The following is a 25,372-nucleotide window of genomic DNA, read 5'->3' as shown; positions in this document are numbered from 1 at the left end:
TCTTTTTCGGTTGTCCTCGTTCTGTTCACATGTGCCAAATTCACTTTTTTAGTCATTCTCTCGTTATCCATTCGCTCCACATGTCCATACCACCTTAGAGAATTTTTCTTAATCTTTTCAATTATTTCTAGTGCTTTTTTTTTAGATAAAAATAGCATTTATTATTTACCTTGCTTATTATGTACAAGGCTTGTAGCTCATTTAGTGGATTTTTGGTTCTTCTAACTAATTCAATATGTTTTAATTTGAATCTGTGTTGGGAACAGGAGAGATAATCTAGTGTGGGTCAATCAGAAACTTCTCAGCATTTGCTTATTGCTGGGAGGAAACCACGTTGAACTCCTCAAGAGAAGGCGAACTGTTGACTGTCATCAGCAGACCTTTTGTTCCAGTATTTTTTTTAAATTGCCTTACGTCCAAGTGACTCTGAAATCTAGCCATGGCTTATGCAACACCGCTTATCATGACCCTACTCAGGATTCAACTTTTTAAGTTTCATAGCCTATGACAAACACTCGCTTCCGTTCCACTAGAAGAGTGTTCGGCATTTTGTGTCCTAGCTTGATTATCCCTCCTTCAATTCACAATAAATAAGTAACTCGGGTCACAGGTCATGAGGTCATCGCGTTTACCAAAACATTGCTTCCCCTAAGTTGAAGGAATTATGAAGTACTTATAGTGAAGTCTTAGTGCGCTACTGAAACCTTCTAAGGTGCTTATTTTGTGAGTACGAAATTATTTTTATTGACCTTATTAGAATCTTAATGTTGAATGACCCTGAATTAACAAGTTCCACATCCCTAAATTAGAGTATATCTATGGCTGGAAACACTGTAGTGCTTTATTCTGGAAAATACTTTTTTTAAAGAGTTTTCATAGAAACTTCAGGTAATGTACCTGCTCTAATATCTTTAAAGCAACGTCTGAGACATTACTATCTATCATTAGATTCCTAACTGTCCATCAAATCCCCTTCCGTAGTTTTTTCCTCTACCTCCTTCCCTAAACTCCCTTTTTCCTTTGCCTTCCTCGTTATCATCATTTTGTAATTTATGATTTTTTTAATGTTCAAGCACTATCTACCCTCTGATTGCTAACAGCTAAATATGGTATCAAACGTTATGACCAATGTCACTAGTCTGTTTTTGGTTGGTTGGAAGATATTACTTTTTAGCAATAAGCCCGCTAATGTACTTATTTATTTTCTGTATATGAGTATATATAGTTTAAATAAATACATATAAATTATGTAACTTAGTTTTAGCTCATAACAAAAAAATATGTAAATATTTTAGACTGAACTCCACATTTACATGGTAGATACATATGTTCCAGGCGATACCGTTAAAAATATACTAAAATAAAAATATAATATGGTGTATGGGTTGGGGTTCCTTTAAAAAAAATCGATTCAGGATTTTTTTAACTATCACGCTGCTTCCCCGCAGGGTTAGGCAGAGTGCATAGAACGCCACACCAGTCTGTCTTTGCAAATAATCATCGCCTCCCACAGTCATGCATCTCCTCATACATTCCCGCAATTATTATTCCGACTCCAGACCACTTACACTTTTTTAAATACTTTTGACCATGCCAAGTTTTCCTCGGTCTTCCTCTGCTTCTATTACCGACCATATTCGCCTTCTTAATTTGTTTTTACTGTTCTTTCTTCACTCATTCGATTCACATGGCCAAACCAACTCAACACACCTTTAAAAAAACTTTTGAATATAAAAAAATTCAAAACCTCTTTGTGCCAGTCCCTTTTGTACTATGTAAGGGATATAGAAAATTACAAATTACAAATAACTATTTCACATTGTAAAATGACTGTCTGATTTTTTCTCTTTGTATTTAATAATAATAATAATAAAACCCTTATCCGCACCCCAATGGTGCATAGGGCACTGCGTCATATAAACGCAGTGTTATCTTGATCGTTTACACATGAAGGAAAGGTGATCAGCCCTCCGCTTCAGGTACCAGTCCAGGGTAATATTGAATAAATATGACAGTGAAAAAATCACTTATATTTATTTTACCCCCCTTGGGAATCGAACCCGGGACGTCCAGAACGGTAGCCGAGCGTGCTGACCATTACACTACGGAGGCGGACAAATAGCAAATTTGTATTTAGCCTTGTTATTTCAAAAATGTGTAAAAAAGTTCTTCCGTCTCTCTACGTTATACCTTTCTTCTCTCCCACGTAACGAAAAGTGCCTAATAAACGTGACGCGTCCTTGAAATTTCACTCTCGATTATCGACTCCCCGTCTGAGAAACTTCACTTAAAAACTCTTTCTCGATTTCTTAAAATAATTGTGGTTTTTAATATCAAATATTTCTAAAAATATACGGATTAATAATTAAGACGTGGGCATAGGCTTGTCACGGTGATGGCTTCATCAGAAGTGATTTTTAAATTCTAATATATTCTAGAATGAATTACATACTTGTGTAATTGCCAGCAAACACAAGTAAAAACATTAATTTGTAGCTTGTATTGTAAATTGTAAATGAACGCGGACTTTCGCCTTTTTTCCGACAAATTTGCTGTGGCAACAATATGCGTTTTGTTTTCTTTCTAGATACAACTTATCCAGATATGTGAACAAGTATTTGGACACACTTAAAATGTTGTAAATAAATTAACTGCTCAAATAATAATATTAAAAATGATATTTTCTGGCGTTTCTCATGTATGTGATTTTAATCCAGCATTCGGACCTCACATACAAAAAAAGAGTTTCTGCTCAATAAAAAGCTTCTTTTCATCTCACCAATAGATGTCTCTAGTGAAATTATAGTGATTCAAGAACAATGCTTCGATATTGGTTGATATATAAAGAACTTCCATGAATTTTAGTAGTGTGGTTGTCAATCATGTGTAGAATCGGTGAATGTTACACGTGTGTAAAGTGATTACTAAAACCAGCCAATTAGGGTCGTAAGCCCTGTAAGCCCAGACTTCCATATTCTTCTTCATCTTTGTTGAGATGTCAAAAAATAATATTGTTTCTAGATTGTTCCAAGAATTAACAATAAATATGGGAGTCGAACACTGCAATATATCGTTCGGAACATTTTTAATTTGTTGCCGACGGATGTTAGAGGTCAACTTAAAATATGGAACAAAGGAAAATAAAGGAATGGGTAAATGATTAATAGTTAAATTTATGAAAATTTTAAAATAGTTTATATTCTTAAATTTTTCTTTCTTTTGTTGTGTGTAGGTATTAAAATTGTAAGTTAAAATGGTTAAAAACAATTAAAAATTTACGTAAAAAGAACTCTACCAACAAGACACACAAGGTGGCTTGTGTGTCTTGTCGGCTATGCATTTTTTTTAAAAATATGTTTAAAATTGTTCTTTAAATAAATGTGCACAATTTATGTACATACAATTTTTAAAAAATTATATTCATCATAAATTTCTAGTTCGAATAAGAACACGTTGACTTATTGTGGCTTGGTGGGTCACTGTATTTTAAAAAAATGTTATTTTTTTAATTAAAAAAGATAACAGAGATGCATTGGAGGAGTTATTAATCTCAAACGCTGTGCGGCGCTCAGTAATGTGTGACTCATAAATTTGATATAAGTATTTGTTGCATCCGTGTAAATCTTTTTCTTTTTCTTCTTCATTTTTCTATGGACCCTGAAGATTTCTACTCCTAACCTGACCGCTTTCAAGTATTTGGCATACCTGATCGTGCTTGAATAACTGTAGTTTTAAAGATTATACATAGCTTTGTAAAAACACGGTTTGTTTGGTTATGAGTATATTGCATCTCTGGAGAGAGAAGGCAGTTTGTAGTGTAATGATAATGCGGTATGCTGCTATATAAACTCCCATGTTCACAGATCGTGAAGCCATGGCAAGTACTACAATCTGCCAGACGATCTGAAAGTTTGCCAAATGTCTAGAGTCAACCAACCAACTTGCTTGCGATTGTACAAATGGGTACTTATCGGGAACAATAGAGAATCGTTTTCTCAACTTCAAATCAATTTTGTTGAATAAATAAGAAGCTGAAATTTCATTCGTACATAAACCTAAATATTGTATATATTTAAACAAAAAGAAACTGGTCAAGAGACTTTAAACATATCAATACCCATACCAATTCTACCCACTATTGACAACCACACTACTCAAATTTTTGGAAGTTCTATATACTTATATATGAACCAATTTTGAAAAATTGTTGTTGAATCACTAGAACTTCACTAGATACATCTATTGGTGAGATGAAAAGAAGCTTTTTACTGAGCAGAAACTCTTTTATTCGTATGTGAGGTCCGAATCCTGGATTATAATCACACACATGAGAAACGCCAGAAAATATAATTTTATTTTTTATTATTTAAGCTTATAATTTGACCAGATAATTTGATCCAATCCACACAAATTTACAGTTGTTTTTGAAAAGTGGACATATCGAATGATTGAATTTCCATGTGCTTTCAGGGCCGGAGTAACTTCTTATGGGGCAATGTGTGTCCCGTAACCCCATGGCGCCGTACGCCGCCGTCCGCCCTTACGACTCAGCCAGCCTGTCGGGATTCTCACTTCCTGTTTCTGGATACGAGGACTACTGCTATGGGGTAAGTCCTTAAACACTCACATAGACTACCCCTCAAATAATTTATACATATTACTTATGTATTCCATTTCAGATTAATGATTATCAAGGAAACTAATAAAATGAGAATTTTTAATATCCTGTAAATAACAATTCATTATTATTTATTATTATAATAATATAATTATATGGACTCCAATCAAATCTCTGATAGTCAAAAAGTCATTTGAAGAATTTAGTACCTACCGTTTTTCAGAAAAGAAGCAGCGCTTTTTATATGAGAATTATACACACAACTAAAAGTCGTGAACTTGACAGGAGAATGTAATTGGGGGAAGTTTAATTAATGAACAAAAAAAATTAAATTGGATCAAATGGTTTAGTCTCATTTTGTTACCTAAATGCAAAATTACCCTTATTTATTATATTATATTTATAGAGAATTTTATTTTATTTTTAAATATTTATTACTTATATAATTTCATTTAATTTATTATATTTATAGCGAATTTTTGTAAAATGACGTTAAGTGTTAGGAAATGTGGACCGAATGAATCTTATTTGGATGTAGAAGTATTATTTGAATCTTAAGTGTATAAAAATAAATGTTTGCACGTAAAAAAATATCTTTATGTCGGTAAAAACTGTGAAAATTTGTATTTCAGAAAGATGGGTTTATTTCGCATCAAGGTAGCGACTTGTATGAGAAATAATGTCCATATTTTGTAAACAACTTTAAAGATGTACAGAAATGAAAAACGAAAAACAACAATAGTTGGAAAAAACAGCTTTAGAAACTTCGAGCAAAAACCCCTTGAAAAACGACACGTACATAAGTATTTAGCCTCAAACTTAATCTTGATTCTTCCGAATTCGCTTAAGGCTGTGATGTGTTTGCTGGAAGCAAATTTTATTTTATTTTCGTTATGTTGCAGTCATATGTTATAATATTGCTGACAATAGTTCACATGAGTTTAAAACTAGAGAAGAAGATTTCAGATCGGACGATAATTAGAATAAAATGTAAAAAAGGCAGTGGTGAATTAATAAAAATAGTAAAGCAATGCTCCAATATTTCTTCGACATTTCTAGCGATTCAAATGAAAGTAGCATTACATTGTAATACAACGCAAGTACTAATGCAAGGGTGGACAACCTGCGGCCCGCGGAGTAAATGACACATTTTTTCCTTTAGGTATATACAAAAACAATTAAAGTAACATTCCATCGTTCGTAGTTCTCTATCATATCCCATATATTGGATTATTTCACTATCCTGACAATTTCAAGGCCCATCAAGTAGTAAAGACGTTTGACTAAAAAAGCGAAGAGTAACAGAGTAACTATTTTTTCGTGGAATTTAAAACAAAGCCAACATGCCTGATACGCAAATGATTCTGTTTCTATCTTGAAAAAGTATAACATTAAACGGCATTACGAGGTTTAAATAAGCAAAAAGTTCCTTATAAATTACGAGGTGTAAATAAGCAAAAAGTTCCTTATAAAATAACTTTTGTTTTACAGCCCAGTGGGAAATCTCATTTCTAAAATCTGGCCCGGCTACTGAAAATGTTGGCCACCCATGTATTATACTAATGTGTTCAGTTCAGTACTATGTACGATAGATTTTCTAGTCACGGAATATCACTTCTCTCGCGTATGACTTCGCTATTAATAAGTCATTAAATATTCTATCACGTTTCCTTTCGAATATGATTCGTTTTTTTATTGTCACTTCGATCCGTTTTGAGGCGCACTCGACTTTTTCAATATACGTAACTGCTCAAGGTTTTGAGGTGACAGTGTTAAGTTTTGCTTATTTGTGAGTTATGGTTTAAGTATGACTCGTATGAACACCATATGAATGTTCAATGATCATTGAATACCATGAAGTTTTCGTAGCAATTCGTATTATTTTAAGAACTTGGTTATTTTTTCAAAATTAATTTTTATTTAATTTATTAGATACTTAGCCTTGAAAATTCTCCTTGCCAATAGGCAATACATAATAATGTACAAGGATTTATAGCATATTTAGTTTAAATGTCTTAAATTTAACAATTTGGTTGTGATTTGAGATTTTATCCCGGTGTATTTCAAATAGAAGGAAAATTAGGTAAAAATACTTTCAATTAATACTAATTGTACCCGGTCACGCGCTGCTGTGGCTCAATCTTATTAAAAGAATAAGAAAGAAAAGCGATAGCACACATTTCTATAGCGATAGCACATATTAGATACTTAGCCTTGAAAATTCTCCTTGCCTATTATGTACAAGGATTTATAGCATATTTAGTTTAAATGTCTTAAATTTAACAATTTGGTTGTGATTTGAGATTTTATCCCGGTGTATTTCAAATAGAAGGAAAATTAGGTAAAAATACTTTCAATTAATACTAATTGTACCCGGTCACGCGCTGCTGTGGCTCAATCTTATTAAAAGAATAAGAAAGAAAAGCGATAGCACACATTTCTAATATGTTCAATTTAAAGATGCGTGTGTGTATACAATATTTTAGTAGCTGTCATGAAAATTGTTCAATACATACATTATTTTCGAAATTTCAAGTCACCAATGTAGAAACCATTAAATAAGCAATTTTTCAAGTATAAAAATAATTTTAGAATTACAAAATACAATACCAAGAAGAAGGAATCAAATTGTTTTAATAACTTTCCCTGTGGATATAAAAAAATTGAAAAAAAAACTACAAAAAAAGCCAACAAAAAAAAAATACTTGTGGAATTAAAACAAAAAATACATAATGAAACGATACAAAAAATAAGACTATTATATCCTTAATAACAATCAATAATCGTTGAGTAACAATGTCCCTCTCCAAGGACAAGAGCTTAGTCTCTATATTGGAGTGACACAGCGTAATTAGTATAAGATATTTTATAAGTAATGTCTAGTTGAAAAATCAAATTCGAATGTTTTTTATAACAATATTAAATATTTTTTATTGTATCATGATTTCACCTTATTTTTCGGGTAACGTAACTATTGATATGGTATTTTTCTCGACTATGCATATAATTTGTTGAGCAATCTATTGTGGAGTGTTGTTTAAGAAATTGGTTAGAGCAAAATTGTAAAGAGATAATTGCCAGTCTTGTATGGAGCATAAAAAGTGCACTATAAATTATCACTGCCTCGTGTAAACGGTTCTGAGAATATACGTACGAGTACATATACAAGCACCTTCTACGTGACTGAGTTTCTATTTTTTATACAGCACGATTACACAGTTCACAGTGAACACTTTTAATATACCTTAGGAAATACATGCCATATATTATAATACAGTGGAACCTCTCATAGCGAGCATAATTCGTTCCAGAATCTTACTCGTTAATCCAAACACTCTTTAAGCGAAACATTTCTTGTTTTGACTGGCTTGGAAGTCCCGGCTCACAAGTAAATGTCGTGGAAAAGGGACTTCGCTTTCTCTGTAACTCGTTTTACGAAATGTCACTCGTTAAGGGCGCAACTTTTTAACATAAATTTTTGCTCGCTATGCGAATTATTTGTTATGGGTGGTGCTCGTTATTAGAACTTCTACTGTATATTTCTCAGTATTTTTAATGTTAAATTTACTAAGAATTATGAAAAATTACACATGTTTCAATTGATAACAGGTGTTGACAAAAACTTGATTTCTATTGATACTATCCAATAAAAAAAGTTATTTCAAATTATTTATTACACAATCTCTTTACAATTTACATACATCTCTTTGTAATTTACATACAAGCAAAACACTTTGGCGCCCTTGAGGTTGTATTTTACGAAAATTGCGCTATGTACATTGAACAAAATAATTATTATTTTTCTTTTTCCAATGGGTTATATTGCTACGAAATCAAGGACCACGTCCACGTACACAGTGTAGCTATTACTTATTTTGGCCACCATGCTTTATATTCCGGATTCGATTCCCAGGGCGGTCTGTAAATTTTGACTCTAATATTTATTTAATATCACCTTGAACTGGTACCCAAAGCGAAGGATTGATCGTCTTGCGATAAGAAAACTTATATACACTGGAAGTTTTATATCATCAATATATGTGTGTCTGTAGAGAAAAAAACATGTCTCCGAAAACATAATTAATGCTCATGCGTAAAAACACCACAATGATACAATGCAGTGCTCTATTCACCATTGGGATAAAATTTATAGAAGAATTATTCTGTCGCGAAGTGTTAGGCCTGCAATGGGTCGTAGAGTCTTCTAACCTAACACTTCGCGACAGTATAAGAAACTCTGAAATAAGAAGAACCTGCGATGTCGAAGATGTTGTGCGACGGGGAAGAGTAAGAAGACGTTTCTGGAGAGATCATGTTGGAAGAGCAAGTTCGGATCGAGTGGTGAGGATAGCAGCAGACGAATGCATAAGAGGTAACATACTCCCAGGAAGACCACATAAACGATGAAAAGATAGCTGGTCTTCCACCTCCCAGGAGCGGACTCCGAGAACAACAGTACACAGTCCTAGCTAAAGAAGACTAAGAATATTATATATATAAAAAATATATATATATATATATATATATATATATATATATATATATATATATATATATATATATATATATATATATATATATATATATATATATATATATATATATATATATATATATATATATATATATATATTTATATATATATATATATATATACAATATTTATATATATGTATATATATATATATATATATATATATATATATATATATATATATATATATATATATATATATATATAACGTGGTAATATTTTCCTTTTGAAAATTAAGTGTAAATAATATGTAAAGTGGGTGTATAATAATAAAATAAACAATGTGTTGCTTTGTAATTAAAGTTTATTCTTAATTTATCTTTATAATAATTTTTATATCTATCTATCTATCTATCTATCTGATTCTGACAGTTAATAATATTATCGGAAGTCTTTTGTTTTCTTCTGAGTGACGCATGCGACATCTGTTGGTAGAACTGTTTTATGTAGGTACTTTTTGTAAGTACTTAATAAAATGTATAGGTAGGTACCTAGTTATTTTATTACATCTCCCTCCTTGGGGATGAAAATTCATAGTAAAATTTTCACTCGTCCTCCGGATCATCTTCTTGTAGTGAATGGACTGGTATAAGTTTAGTGATATGATAATTTTTTTTTTTCTTTCTTTTTTCCTTCTTTTTTTCTTTCTTTTTTTTCTTTCTTGTTTTTTTTTCTTTCTTTCTTTTTTTTTCTTTTTTCCGTTCTTTTTTTTCTTTCTTTTTTTTGTATTTTTTTTCTTCTTCTTGACCCTTTTAAAGTAGACACAGTTTTTTTTCAATCCATTTGTTTTTTTCTTTTGAATTACTTCATTTTTATTCTGATCTCTTAAAGTATCTTCTAATTTAACCAAATTTATAACTTTTAATTGTTCATCTGCATTTTCATTCGATTTTAATACTGGAATCCTGCTTAGACAATCTACTTCTAAATTCTTCTTTCCTGGAGTATATTTTATTTTATCTTTCGTAGAAGTTTTTTCTACTTTATTTTTATTTTTATTTTTCAAGCACTGTTTCTGTGTTATTTGTATGTCTTCATTTTTATTCTGATCTTTTAAAATATCTTCTAATTTAACCAAATTTACAACTTTTAATTGTTCATTTGCATTTTCCTTCGATTCTAATACTGGATTCCTGCTCACACAATCTGCTTCGAAATTCTTCTTTTCTGGAGTATATTTTATTTTATATTTTGTAGAAATTTTTTCCACATTATTTTTATTTTCATTCTTCAAGCACTCTTTCTGTGTAATTTTTAAATCTTCATTTTTATTATTAATCTTATCATCCTCCTTTGTTTTAAACCAGCACGTTGCTTCAGAGTGATATCGAGTTCCCTTATTTAAATTTTCACAAATCTTACATGGACTTTTATCTTTAATTTTATCACTAGTTCTTAGATTTCCACGTCTTCTTTGATTATCTTCTAATCGTTTTCTTTGATCATCTTCTAATTTTTCTCTCTCACTCCGAACATATTGTAGTAATTGTTTTAATACATCTAATGTTTCATAATCCATTTCCATTTAACTTTTATTGTCGTTTTATAACGTGGTAATATTTTCCTTTTGAAAATTAAGTGTAAATAATATGTAAAGTGGGTGTATAATAATAAAATAAACAATGTGTTGCTTTGTAATTAAAGTTTATTCTTAATTTATCTTTATAATAATTTTTATATCTATCTATCTATCTATCTATCTGATTCTGACAGTTAATAATATTATCGGAAGTCTTTTGTTTTCTTCTGAGTGACGCATGCGACATCTGTTGGTAGAACTGTTTTATGTAGGTACTTTTTGTAAGTACTTAATAAAATGTATAGGTAGGTACCTAGTTATTTTATTACATATATATATATATATATATATATATATATATATATATATATATATATATATATATATATATATATATACATTTTTCAGGAGAACGTTTTTAAAGTTTAAAAATATAACACAATCTATAAAAAATAAATATCAAGCCTTTTGAACTTTTTACGGTGCAACAGATCTTTTTAGGTAAAACCTGGAGGTTTTTTCTCCATTTGAAAAATATTTAGTTACTACTACTACTACTACTACCATCACGCCGTTTCCCCGCAGGGGTAGGCAGAGAGGATGGAACGCCACACTCTTCTGTCCTGACATACACTCCTAGCCTCCTTCACATCCATACATCTAGTCATACATGCCCTCCGATTACGCAGACTTTTGACACCGCCAGATTTTAGGTTCTGATTGATCTGATCGTGCGAAGTCTTTTTCGGTCGTCCACGTTCTGTTTTCCCTCTCACATTCGCCACATATATTTTCTTAGTCATTCTCTCGCTATCCATTCGCTCCACATGTCCATACCACCGCAAAGAGCTCTTTCTAAATATTTAGTTTATTTAAAAAAATATAAAAAATATAAATAGTGCCCTGTAGCGGGTAAATATTATGTTAAAAATATGCCTCCTTCGCTGGGATATAGTACATTTTCTGGGCATTCCGAAAACATGCACAACTGAAAATTGACGATTTTTGATTTACGACGTTCTTGAAAGGAGTGAGCGATATATATAATATATGAGTCCATTTTCGATCGCTTATATTATTTATAGCTTCGTTACTCAATTAATTGAATAAACGCAATAACATACATCTATATAAAATCGAAAAAAGATTAATTGTTATAATTTCTCAAATCGGATCACGAAATTGAATATTGTCGATTGACTGCAATGATTCTGTTCTAGAAACCATTCTGTACGTTTGTCGTAAGACATAATAGATCTTTTGTGAGCGAAATAAAAGAAACTCCGTTTTGAAAATGAACAATACGAGCTAGCAGAAATGCCAAGCCAAGAGCAGGAGATAGATGGATCATAAAGAATAAAATATATACAGGACAAGAAGATAATTAAACTGGTTAATAGAATGGACGATCTTGGTACCATGGATCAGACAGGTAAATACCACAGAACGTGACTCGGTCTAATGCAACCATACTCAATCTGTGGCCCGCGGGCCGCCTGCGGACCTGTAAGCTTTTATGTGCGACCCTATAACACCTAATAACACTGTATATAACCTAATAACATATGTAATTAGGAACATGATTTTAACCTTTCCTAACTAACTAACTAACCATCACGCCGCTTCCCCGCAGGGGTAGGCAGAGAGAATAGAACGCCACACCACTCTGTATTTGCAAACATTCTTCGCTTCTTCCACGTTCATGCATCTCCTCATACATACCCGCCGATTGTTACGACTCTTAACCTGACCACTTTCAAGTATTTGGCATACCTTATCGTGCCATGTTTTTCTCGGTCTTCATCTACTCTTTTTTCCACCTTTTCCTTTTTCAACCTTTCCGGGGGTACAATAATTGATGTTCGACTTTTTATGGGGAGTGGGTTCTTTTTACATGATTTTTATTTTATTTTATGAAGATAGAAATTACGTAAAAAAAATATAAGTCACCACCTCTAGATTTTATTTTATGACAAAATAGCATACAAATATCCACAGATGTTATTGCTATACAAGCAGTAGCGTCCGCATAAAATTAATTAGGGTAGGCAGTAGAGGTAGGTAGTAAGGTTAGCATTGAATCAAATAAATGCAGTGTTAACACATGAAGGAAAGGTGATCAGCCCTTCGCTTCAGGTACTAGTCCAGGGTAGTATTGAATAAATATTAGGGTGAAAAAATCATATTATTTGAACCCCTACCGTGAATCGAACCCGAGACCTCCAGTACGGTAGCCGAGCGTGCTGACCATTACACTACGGAGGAAGCTAAAATAAACGTGAAAAAAAACATGCATATTTTTTTTAGAGAATAAACATGAAACGATTTTTCATGTTTTTGTAACTTTACAAATATATGTATGTGGCCCAAAGAAAAAAAAGCTTGAGAATCTCTGGTCTAATGAATGAAGCCACAAGTTATAATGTGGATGACTGGATCACGGATCATGTGACGGTAGATTTATGTGTTAAACTAAAGAATATCCGATTCAGAGACAGCGGAATGTCTCCGGTGTAGTTTGAAACACTCGGCCTGTGGTCACTCTTTCCCAATATTGTTTACAATCTCAATTTCACTACCCATAAATTTATAACCCGCATTTACTCTAGTTGGAATGCGTTTCATTTTTAGACCGACATTTTTTGCACATTATTTATTGCCAAAATTGTAGAACTTTTGGTGGTATACTTGTTAGATAAAATCTTGCGGCACACTGAAAAGCACTATCGTATAAACCAGTGGTTCTTAACTGGTGCTCTGCGAGCTTGTTGCAAATGATCCGCGAAATTATGATAGCCAATATTTAATGTGGGATCATTTACTGTGCGATTTTAGTTGTAAATATAATGACTAGATGGCAGCACCCTTGCTTTGTGAAGTTCTGTGCGCTCTCTTCACAACAGCGGTCAAGATATCCTTGATTCTATATCATCATACTTAGAACAATTGAAAATATGATGGGAATTATGTAAAGCAATTTGTACAGATGGTATACAATGGTAGATTCATTGAAATGCACACCAAGTCCTACCAAAATTCATTTTTAAATCGAGCCTGCGATATGTGCAGTGAAATGCTTAATGAAATAGACATCAATAATGTTTCTTTTAATACGTTTAAAAGAAATATTGTTGATGTCTATTTGACCAGTTGATACAGAAAATTTCTAAATAGTTATACTTTTATGAGAGTTTATTTTATTATTTTTTTATTTTTAGATTACTTAGGTGGAAACCTATAGTTGGAATTGTTATTTTTTTATATTTTATAATATTATGTCATTTTTGTGAAATATTTTGTTGGTTCTCCAATAAAAAAAAGAAGGATTTTTGAACTTTGGCTTATCAATTTAGATTAAGAAATGAGAGTAGCTATATCAAACAATAGACCTAATATCACTAAAATTCGTAAAAGCCGACAAGCTCAGGTGTCACAATAAATAATTTTCGCCACAATTTCATAGGAGTATTTATGAATATTTCTAATTAATGTAATTTTTAGCTTGTCTGTAATAAAAAAAAAACAGTTTAATTTTTGATAAAAGTTATCTTTGTTTGTTTTTTGGATCTGTAGTTTTAGTGTACCTACCGTGATTTTCCTTATGATAAAAAGTGCTCCCTGACTTCAAAAAGGTTCAGAACCACTGATATAAACGGTCATGGTTTGCATAAATTACAAGTCAAAATTTTTACAACCCATAATTGCGACACTTGTTTTTTGCAACTGATTTTTTTCAAGAGCATATTAACCCTTGCTTTGCTTAGGGCAAGGATAGAATAAAGCGATCTGATATTATTTGAAATACATTTAAATTGTATAAGGTTTTAGAAATTTTTTATAAAGTTTATTTGGAATTATGTAAATAAGATACTTTGCATAGCATAATAGTGACTTGTCCTCTGTAAATGTATATTTATTCCTAATACATATATCGTAGTCATACAGGAGAAAGTGACCAAGTGCATTTTTTTATATCTTACTATCTTAATGTTGTCCTGAAAAAATCCCAAAGCGATTTTAAACTTGAAAGTATAATATATTGACTTGTTAAAACTCACTAACTGCATTGCTGTTTATTTTCATACCAAGCAAAAATGACTTAAATGGCCCTCTTGAACATTTTACGTTTAGTTAGTTGGTAACTTTCTCCTGTACGACTACGATATGTTTATATAATGGCGTATTTTGTCCGTCTCGTAGTAGTCTGTACATTTAGCTATTGAGCTGGATGTCCTGTGTTTGATACCCAAGGGGGTTTTAATGTATATAATTGAAATAATTCTAAATATTTGTGATTTTTCACTCTAATATTTATTTTCTAATACCCTAGACTTGTACTTGAAGTGCAGGGCTGATCACCTCTCCTTCGAGTATTTTTAACTATTAAGATGACCAGCCCGATGATGTCGGTAACGACGAAACAAGTAAATAAAATATTAGTGGAAAAAGTTACGTTGTTTTCTTATATAATAACTATAGTTTACTTACAAACTAATAACTATAGTTTACTTTCTTACAAACAGATAATTCACATATCCCCAGCTTTCATCTATCTTGATGAATTTTTCTCCGATAGTTGAATTTCAACTGACTACGCTTTATATAATAATTAAACGCTAGAGGTACCTCCATTGGTACAAACTATTAAGTTTAGAACATAGTAAAGTAATATATTATTAGATTAAAACCAATATTTTTAGCTTTTCCACTTTTTTTATTTGACCAGCGACCGGGTTTCGTCGTTACCGACATCATCAGACTGGTATGGATGTCGGTAACGACGAAACCCGGTCGCCGGTCAAATAAAAAAAGTGGAAAAGCTAAAAATATTGGTTTTAATCTAATAACATATTAAAAATGCAATTCCATCACGAAGTGTCAGTGGATAATATAAATCTATTAAATAGTAAAGTAGTATTAATTTAAATCGATCCTACAGGAAACATTGGCAACAAAGGGGTTGAATACTGGTTTATTTACAGTTATGGCATTTGAGACATAACACTTCGTAACACCTAAGACTACTAATAATTATTAACCAATAATAGATATTTTGAGTGTGTCCAAATCATTGTTAGCAAATCCTGTATTAAGCTCATGTGTATAAAGTGAAAGAATGTTACATGTGTATAAAGTGATCACTTAAACCAGGCTATGGCAAGTGTAAGCCCTGTAAATACCCTGACTTCCATTTTAATCGTCAAACATATATTAAAATTATACCATAGACATGTCTCATGAAAAAGTAAACGAGTAATGATCCACAACTAGTGGTTTGAGTTGTACCATAAATTTTACTTTTTTGTTCCATTACTTTCAAGTAAGGTGTAAGAGGATTACCGGTCGACTCTAGTGCCGGTTTAATAGCGACCTCTGACCTATACTGTAATGTTGGCTGCAAAAACCGTAATCGAGTAGATTATACTTTATACCAGTAATCTTCAAACTTTTTTGACCACGAACCGTTAAGACGAAAATAATTATAAATTGTTCCCCATAATTTTATATTTGTATATAATCTCTCAGAATGTGTTGCAAAACGATTTATAATAGATGTTCGAATGGTCACACAACGAAAGAATGTGAGGATTAGAATTATTGATAAAATTAAGAAAAGTGTGTGGAGAGGGTTTGGACATGTGGAACACATGAGTGAAGAAAAAAACTGTAAAAATGGTTATGGGACGAATTTAGTTGGAAGTAAAAGCAAAGGAGGACACAGGAAAATTTGGCATAATCAAGTGTTTCAAATACTTGAATGTAGTCAAGTCAGGAGTCGGAAAAATCGGCGGATATGTATGATGAGATGATATGCATGAATATGAAAGAGACTAGGATTGTTTGCAAAGACAGATTGGTTAGGCGTTCCATTCTTTCTGCCTACCTCTGCGGGGGAGCGGCATGATGGTTAGTTAGTTAGTAAAATAATTATGGAATCGTCAAATATGATCGGAAATGATCGTGATCATACTTCTTAAGTAAGTGCTATTTTTGAACTTTGTATTTCTGTTATAATTTTGCGCACACGAGAAGGTATAAAGCATTTTGAAGTGAAATGTGGGGTACCGCTTAGAATTTTAACGCATACCGTACTTTGGAGACCACTGCTTTTTACCATAGCGTCTATGGTATCCTATTTTACTTGAGTGAGCTCTTGGTAACACAATATAGCCGACCTTTGGGGTTACAATTTAGTAACGCACGAGTTGATTAAACAATTTAATAATACAACTGTACTGGAAATTCTACGATTTATTAATTAATAAAAACTTGAACTGATACGTTAATTTAGATAATCGCCATGGCGTAATGGGGTAGACGGTTAAAATAAAATAGGCGTCAGGGGTTCAATTCTAATGAATCGCAAAATTAATTCAAGAAATACTGGGTACTTGTGATGAATGTTATTTTTATATACATCTTCTTAATCCTTACTATCCTACCTGTAGAGAAGCTACTAAAATAAAGGATTTTCTGGGACTTCCGAATTGTTTATAGAAAAATTTAGAACATTTTAGAAAATTATAGTTTAATGTTTTAATTTCGGTTGTTGGTACAATTCTTATATGTCTAGAATATTAATGCTTATCAATTATTAACGAAAACTGGATTTCTTCGGTATAGATATCTCTGCTGGAAGTTCTTTACTGATTAAAAAAATAGTCAAATAACAAGAAACACTAGGAAATTATATTTTGTTAATATATAATAAAATTTAATGTTAACGTCTTCCACATGTTTATAAAAGCAATATATTTTTACTTTGTATGTATATCCATGTTTCATATTATTTTCTAACTATTTTCAATCAATTATCGAATTGGCTTCGAGCGTATATAGATTTTTTTTAGATAGGACTTGCATTTATTTACAAGGTATATAGATCATAAATTTTAAAGTTATTTTTATTAAGTGGATTTTTGTTTCTTCTAACATAAATAAAATGTTTAATTTTAATCTGTGTGGGCCAATCAGGAACTTCTCAGCATTTGCTCATTGCTGAAAGGAAACCACGTAAAACTCCTCAGGAGAAGCCTGACTGTTGACTGTCGTCAACGGACCTTCCGTTCCACTAGCGTTTATACATATATATATATATATATATATATATATATATATATATATATATATATATATATATATATATATATACAAATATATACATACCGTTCTGGAGGTCCCGGGTTCGATTCCCAGGGAAGATCAAATAAATACTGTATAAGTGATTTTTTCACTGTAATATTTATTCCATATAACCCTGGACTGGTACCTGAAGCGGATGGCTGATCACCTTTCCTTCAAGTGTTAACGATCAAGTTAACGCTGCGTTTATATGATGCAGTGCCCTATGCACCATCGGGTGCGGATAAGGGTTAGGTTAGGTTAGGTTATATATATGTATAAATATATATATATATATATATATATATATATATATATATATATATATATATATATATATATATATATATATATATATATATATATATATATATATATATATATATATATATATATATATATATATATATATATATATATATATTAGTAAATACTTAAATTGCAATCCTTATCAATTTTATATTAAATTGTATTGTGTTCCCATCCTGGTTTTGATTTTAATCAGGATAGTTTGGACTTAAACCACGTACTTTTACACATCGTTATTCTTATTCGTGATCGTAAAAAAATGATTGCATTGTCAGTACGGTAGGTAAATAGTAAATAGTATCATTATTATTCGCAATACACATTTTACAGTCATGCTTTCTTTTTGCATATCTTAAGTCAATTGTAGTCTATGATCATTGTGGATTGTTCACGTACTCGGTGTTTACCAACAACGTAAATCATTCGAGATGTTTATGATTGTTTTCTCCATATTGCGGTGTCACATCGCTCACTCCTTTCAAAAATGTCATACATAAAAAAACTTGATTTTTCAGTTTCGTTTTTAAAGTTTAAAGATATAATAATATGTATTAAAAATAAGTATTTAGCCACTTATTGAACTTTCTACTATGCAACCGATCTTTTTAGGTAAAACCTGAAGGTTTTTTCTCCATTTGAAAAATATTTAGTATATTTAAAAAAAATAATTAAACAATACCCTTTCTTTCAATTTGCAAAATCAACACTTTCTGCCCTGTAGCGGGTTAGTATTCAGTTAAAAATACATATGCCGCTTTTGCCGGGATATAGTACATTTTGTGAGGATTCCGAAAACACGCACAACTGAAATTGACGAATTTTGATAAATGACGTTGTTGAAAGGAGTAAGCGATGTGACACCGCAATATATCTATATCATCGGTGATCAGACGGAAGTTTTTTGTGTTAATATTATATCTCGATATGGTGTGTACTCATTTCTTATAGATACTCATCTGTTTGATCGGGTTGCATTTCATTGCACACCTTATTTAGTTGGTGTTCAGTTGGCGCCTAGGGACTTTCTTAAGTGATAGCACTTTCCTAAATAACCTCATTACTGTCACTACTATTATTATAACATAACCACCAATACATTCACATTAAGGGGATATTCGCCAAGACGGAACTCATTCGCCGGCCGACCGCCGAAGAGGTGACGCATCTTTCCATGCCCGATTTTTTTCAAAGAATGTGTATAGGATATTTATCTTTTAGAATATATGTATATAAAAAATATTTTTTACCCCTTAGCTTTCAATAACTCATTTTTTTCTAAACCTTATAATTATTTCGATTTTTTCATAAACGGTATGAATAAATAAAACAAAAAAATAATAAATAAAATAATAAAACAAAAAAAAATCAATAACGTCAAATGTTAATTGGGTTTGAAGATAAGTTGTGATTTATCGTATATTGCGCCTTGAGGCCCAATATTCGATAAGTCGCAACTTAATTTTCTCTAAACTCAGGTAACTTTTGAGGTTATTGAATTTTTTGCTTAAAAAACCGTTTTTGTATTTAAAAAAATAAGTTTTTCTTCAAAATAAATATATGGTTTTGAAAAGTAAAGACGTATAGAGGGTAAGGAAATAAAAAAATACATGGATATATACACATATATACATATATATATATATATATATATATATATATATATATATATATATATATATATATATATATATATATATATATATATATATATATATATATATATATATATATATATATATATATATATATATATATATATATATATATATATATATATATATAATAAATAAATATTTTTTAATACATATTCTAAATAAAAGTGAAATTTTCATGAACATTCTAAAAAAAATCGTGCACGCAAACCACATCCGACGCCAGCGCAGCCGTTCGCTTTCTGATTTGAACAAAGCCTTAAGAGTAACAAATCGTTAGAAATATAATACCTGAAGTATTGTTAAGCTATCGACACTATGTAGTTAACTCGTTAACTGTTCCAGCCCCGAGACAAGTAATATTGCATAGATAGATACCTACGAATACAATTTATCATTGAAACCCTCGTTTAACATAACGAATGCTGACTGGGTTTCCTACCTGGTTTTGACACATGGGTGTTGGCACTAGTTTACTCAAGAATATGTTAATTTTAACTGGGAGGGATACAGGGGGTGAGGTTATGATTCGTAAGTTTTTGTAAGGATTTTTCGTCACTTGGTCAAATTTGATGTATATATTTCATGCACACATATATTTTATGTATATGTGTGTGTTTTTTTTTATTGTTTCGGCATTCACTTTTTAGTAAGACATGAATGACTAGGCGATAAATAAAACAGTTGTTTTTTGCTAAAATTTTATTTCATATACAAATTAATATATATATATATACATTTATATATATATATATATATATATATATATAAATATATATATATATATATATATATATATATATATATATATATATATATATATATATATATATATATATATATATATATTTATATATAAATATATATATATATATATATATATATATATATATATATATATATATATATATATATATATATATATATATATATATATATATATATATATATATATATATATATATATACATATATGTACAAATACATATTTTTTGCAATGTTATTTGATATATCAATTGACAAATATCTTAGTGCATATCAGACCTCGACCTTTGGTGCATATTGGTCTTTGGGTCGACCAAAAACGCATGTGATTAATATTGTATGTAGTTATAATTGTGTGAATAGTGCTATGGTAGCGACGTTTAAAAAAATAACTTAAATCGAAGATATATAAACATAAACATAGCCGGGTACAACTAGTTAAGGATAAATAGAATCGGTTGAATTAAAAATGCAAGATGTAGTTGACGCGGGGTCATTACGCGGTACCTGTTCTCATCTCGTCGGGTTAATCTGGGCAGTTCATCTGACGCGGACGGTTACAGCATCCTGCTTCGTATAGTTCCACCTTTTTCTTGTGAATAACGGGCTCGGTGAAAGGAACACTAGATGCTCATTGCCTCGCGCAGGGTTGGGAAAAAAATTGGTCTAATCATTTTACATTCTTGAATAAAACTACTTTTGTTTAGCTTTTTACAAGTCCCTTAAAACCAATTTCATAATACTCACAACATTTTGAGTGTATCCTTTAAAAAAAAGCGATTTGTGAACAAAGATTTGGACAGACTCAATAAGATAACTGTTAAAATCATAATCTTGGTATAAAAATAAATCATGTTTTCAGGGATTCTGCATACATTTGCATCCATTCAAAGGATTTTGCATACATTTGAAATAAGGGTCTCTGCTAAGTAAAAAGGTTACCCAACTCACCTTCAGTAGCTCAGATTTGTGAGCAAAAATTTGTACATCTTTGAGCATCTTGGTTGAGAAGTGATCATTTCCAACCCTGGCACGACCCACATTCCTCCTGGGGTACGTAAACTCCGAACCACCTCTCGCCATTCTTCGGATGCTGATCGTGCCATTCTTAACCCGATCGTGACTCACCCACACCTCTCTACACCTACTCTACATGTACCATACACACATACACACTGCTCGCCGCTCGCCGTAACTATGCCCTTTGCTCGTTCCTTCTGCATGTAGTTTGTTGAGGAATTCCATAATGGTTTTCCATGCCGATTGGTTTCACCTGTTAACTATAGTGACAAGAATCAGTCGATGTAATTGAAATACTGGCGGAAAATGCGTTGATGTACAGTCCGTTCATATTTACTTTACCTCTGATCTATTTATATTCATATTTATTTTATTTTATTTTATTTATGTTCATATTTATTTTACTTTATACATATTTATACTATACATATTTATTTTATTTACGTTCATATTTATTTTACCTCTGATTTATATTTAGTTAGCCAACATAACTAGAGGTAAAATAACTGAAGATTCACTGTTTGCATTGCAGTACAGTCACAAAGATGAAGAAAGTCTATGACGCCTATGATGCCTATGACGGTCGTCAGCCCTGTAAATGCCCAGACTTCCATATTCTTCATATTTGATGAGATGTCAAAAAATAATACTTTAGTTTTTCATTTTGACATTTGACAATTACTTACATATTCGTTTTTTTATTAATATTTTTGATTTTCACAACATTTTGAGTGTGTCCAAATGCTTCAAAAAGCTGGACTTCTCCACTTGGAAGATATTTAAAAAAAATCGACATCTCAACAAATTTAAAGATGAATATGGAAGTCTGGGTATTTACAGCGCTTATTATCTGTTATGATCTGGTTAATTGATAATTTTATATCCGTGTAACATTCAACATTCTACCCATGATTAATAACACTACTTAAAAATTTGGTATTAATACATATATGTGTCATACATTTCAAGTCGTTTTTTGTAAAATTTAATTTACTTGTTAAATATATAAACATATATAATATATACAAGTATACATTCATTAGCAAAATTAATATATTATTTTTTGCAGACACTCATCAAGCCACCTTATGTGTCTTGTCGGTGCAGTTCTTTTTACAAACTTTTAAGTTATTATTTTGTTTAAATATATTTTAACATCATACGCACCCAGAAAAAGATAAAGACGAAAAGTAAATACTGTTTTTCAATTTGCTTCATATTTGAGTTCCCGAAAGCATCTATGGTTGATTTGATAAAGCTTTCATGTAGCAGAAATCTTTGTTCATAAAGTATGCAAGATCTCAACCGAATTATTTTAACTTTTTTTGTACTTTGAATTTTATTTTCAATCAATATTATGTAATAAAACAATCATATACTTTTTTCCCACTTTTTTTATATTTTGACCGGTGTGTGATAGATGGTTTCATCGTTACCAATATCATCTGACTGGTGATGCGGGTAAAGGCGAAATCCGGTCACCAGTCAAATAAAATAAAAGTGGAAAAAACTTGATAGTCGATTACATGGATATGATCGTTACCTACTTGTCTCCAGAATAATAGGAAAGAGTCCTGACTCTCCAATACAAGGGAATAGTCCGGGTTACAAAGTGATAATCATCTCATTGCCGTGGCAAAGAACTGTTCAAGATACTCCTATATAGCGGCCAACATTCTGTAATTGAAGAAAAATATGAAAACGAAAAAGTTCGGAGCTATGAGAATCGAATTGACGCATAAGATTCGATATTATTGAGTAACATAGTAATTTCACCTTACCGTGTCCCATTCTTTTCAGTCAATATTTCGCACCCTACAAATATTGAATAGAATTTACGTATTTCCTAATAGTGTTAATGCGTCTACCTTTGAAATAGCAATTTCACACCGAATCTCATTTTTCTTACTTCATATTGTCAGTTCTATGGAAATGAAAAAATGCTATTTATTAACGAGATTGGTTCCGTGTGCCTATTTCTACTGCATCCAATGTCTAACTGTTTCTTTGACTCTGAGAATGTACTGCTCAATCACTCGGTAACTTCTGACCTTAACAGAATTGAATACTTCGTCTTGGATACAAATTGATACTTAACCTGGTTCTGTCTTGAAGATAATACTAAATCTTTCTAAGTATAATAGTAAGTTGAGTTTCACCATTCGTGTATTCCAAACGATCATAGAAGGCGAGCGTCTGGATAAGTGAAACTTAATTTCTTTGTTCCAGCGTTCTCATTTTGGCGTAAAAAATGATCGTCTTCTTCTTTAGCCTTCTCTCTTCCACTGCTGTATATAGGCCTCTTCCGTATCCTTCCATTTTTCTCGGTCTGTTGGTGTTTGCAGTCAATTTTCACCCCTCAAAGTGACCATCATTTTTGAAGTCGTCAGACGCCTCTTATCCCAAGGTCTCCATTAAAAAAAATGGGGTGCTCCTTGTGAGGTCCTGTCTTGCAACATGTCCCGCCCATTGCCACTTGAGTCTTGCTACGCGATGCATGAAATCATAAAAAAATGATATGTTATTTAATTTCCGATAAGTCCGTCGATGTGAATTGTCCGAGATAAACAAACAATGGGTAATACTGGAGAAATGGCTCTATCAAAGAAGTCTTTTGTTTTTGAGCTGTCTGTTATTAAAAACCTTCCCATCGCCTTTCGAATATGTTCCCCTGGTCTTTATCAAACATCTTCAAGTGGAGTAATCGCCGCCGTTATAATCTTCTAGATCTGTGCACGTCGTGGAGATACTATTGTAACCCTAGAATTTTCTTCGCTTCCAATCTGTATGATCTTTATTATTCTCGTGATTTCGACCTCACAAACCGTGTCGGTGTCGTTATTACTTTCATGCCCGATCCTCGACGTCAACTTTACTTTTAAAAGTAAACATCATTAGCGAAACAAGCAGTACGTACAGTGGTATTTCAAAACGTGGTGCTTCTGTTGAAAGTTAAATTTAAAGCCAACCATGGAAACGCTAATGACACTGTAACAAAAATATAGAATTGGGCATGTAATAAACTTCTATATTCGTCATTAATTGATTCACAAGAGACGGGCGAAAACTGAATAAGGCGAACAAAATATAACGACTTTTTATTTTGAAATAACTAACTTATTATTGAAAAATAATAACTTACTGTTGATAATTTAGATCGCCAACTTTGCTAACGATTTAAAAGCTGAATGAAAAAAAATAAATGATTATTTAAAAAAATAAGAAGTAAAGTGATCATACATCAAAAAATATAAAATAATACGCTAGTGATCTGTGTATTTTTGCACCTTTTATCGTTTATTTACTAGAACTCGATTTAGTAATGAATGGGATGAGTTTTCATAATATTTTATTTATTTTAACTTTTTGTCAGAGTATGTAAATTGGCGGGCTTACTGCTAAGAAGCAATATCTTCCGACCAATCAAAAACAGATAAGTTATATACTAGTCAAAGTTTGAACTTTATACAGCCGTTTGAAATCAGTGGGTAGATAGTACTTGTACATAAGTTAAAATATTTATTTATTTGTTTATTCACCGCTGTGGCCAATAATTTAAAATTTACTTTTACTGTATTTCTTCATAAATTTTATAATGTTATGTATTTGTATTTAAGATATAGTTTAAGAAAATATGGAAAAATGTATGAATACGAATAAGAACATATGAAGTTGATGTAGTATACAGATGCAAACATTATAAAATTTATTTAAAAAATTCAAGATAGTAAAATACAAAGTACAACTGTAATTTAGTAAAATTCAATTTAAATAATCGAAAAATATGAACGATGCAAAGTTAGTATGTACAGTAATTAGTTTTGCAATCTAAT

The 25,372-nt window shown here is 31.3% G+C and overlaps 1 protein-coding gene across 15 annotated transcripts in view; it reads left to right on the top strand.

Annotated features, from left to right (window-relative positions):
- Nucleotides 1–25,372, top strand: part of LOC148306574 (uncharacterized) — a 137,527-nt gene that overhangs the window by 1,843 nt on the left and 110,312 nt on the right. For all 15 annotated transcript variants that reach the window (XM_088264734.1, XM_088264744.1, XM_088264747.1 and 12 more), the window contains exon 2: nt 4,471–4,607. In XM_088264734.1, the coding sequence (XP_088120860.1) occupies nt 4,488–4,607 (120 nt within the window). In that variant the 5' untranslated portion in view covers nt 4,471–4,487. The remainder of the gene's footprint in view (nt 1–4,470; nt 4,608–25,372) is intronic.

Source organism: Brachycentrus maculatus, unplaced genomic scaffold (genome assembly GCF_059751285.1).
Source record: "Brachycentrus maculatus isolate JH-2025_06_01 unplaced genomic scaffold, ASM5975128v1 h1tg000237l, whole genome shotgun sequence".
Taxonomy (NCBI): domain Eukaryota; kingdom Metazoa; phylum Arthropoda; class Insecta; order Trichoptera; family Brachycentridae; genus Brachycentrus; species Brachycentrus maculatus.
This window is presented reverse-complemented; position numbering and strand designations above follow the sequence as displayed.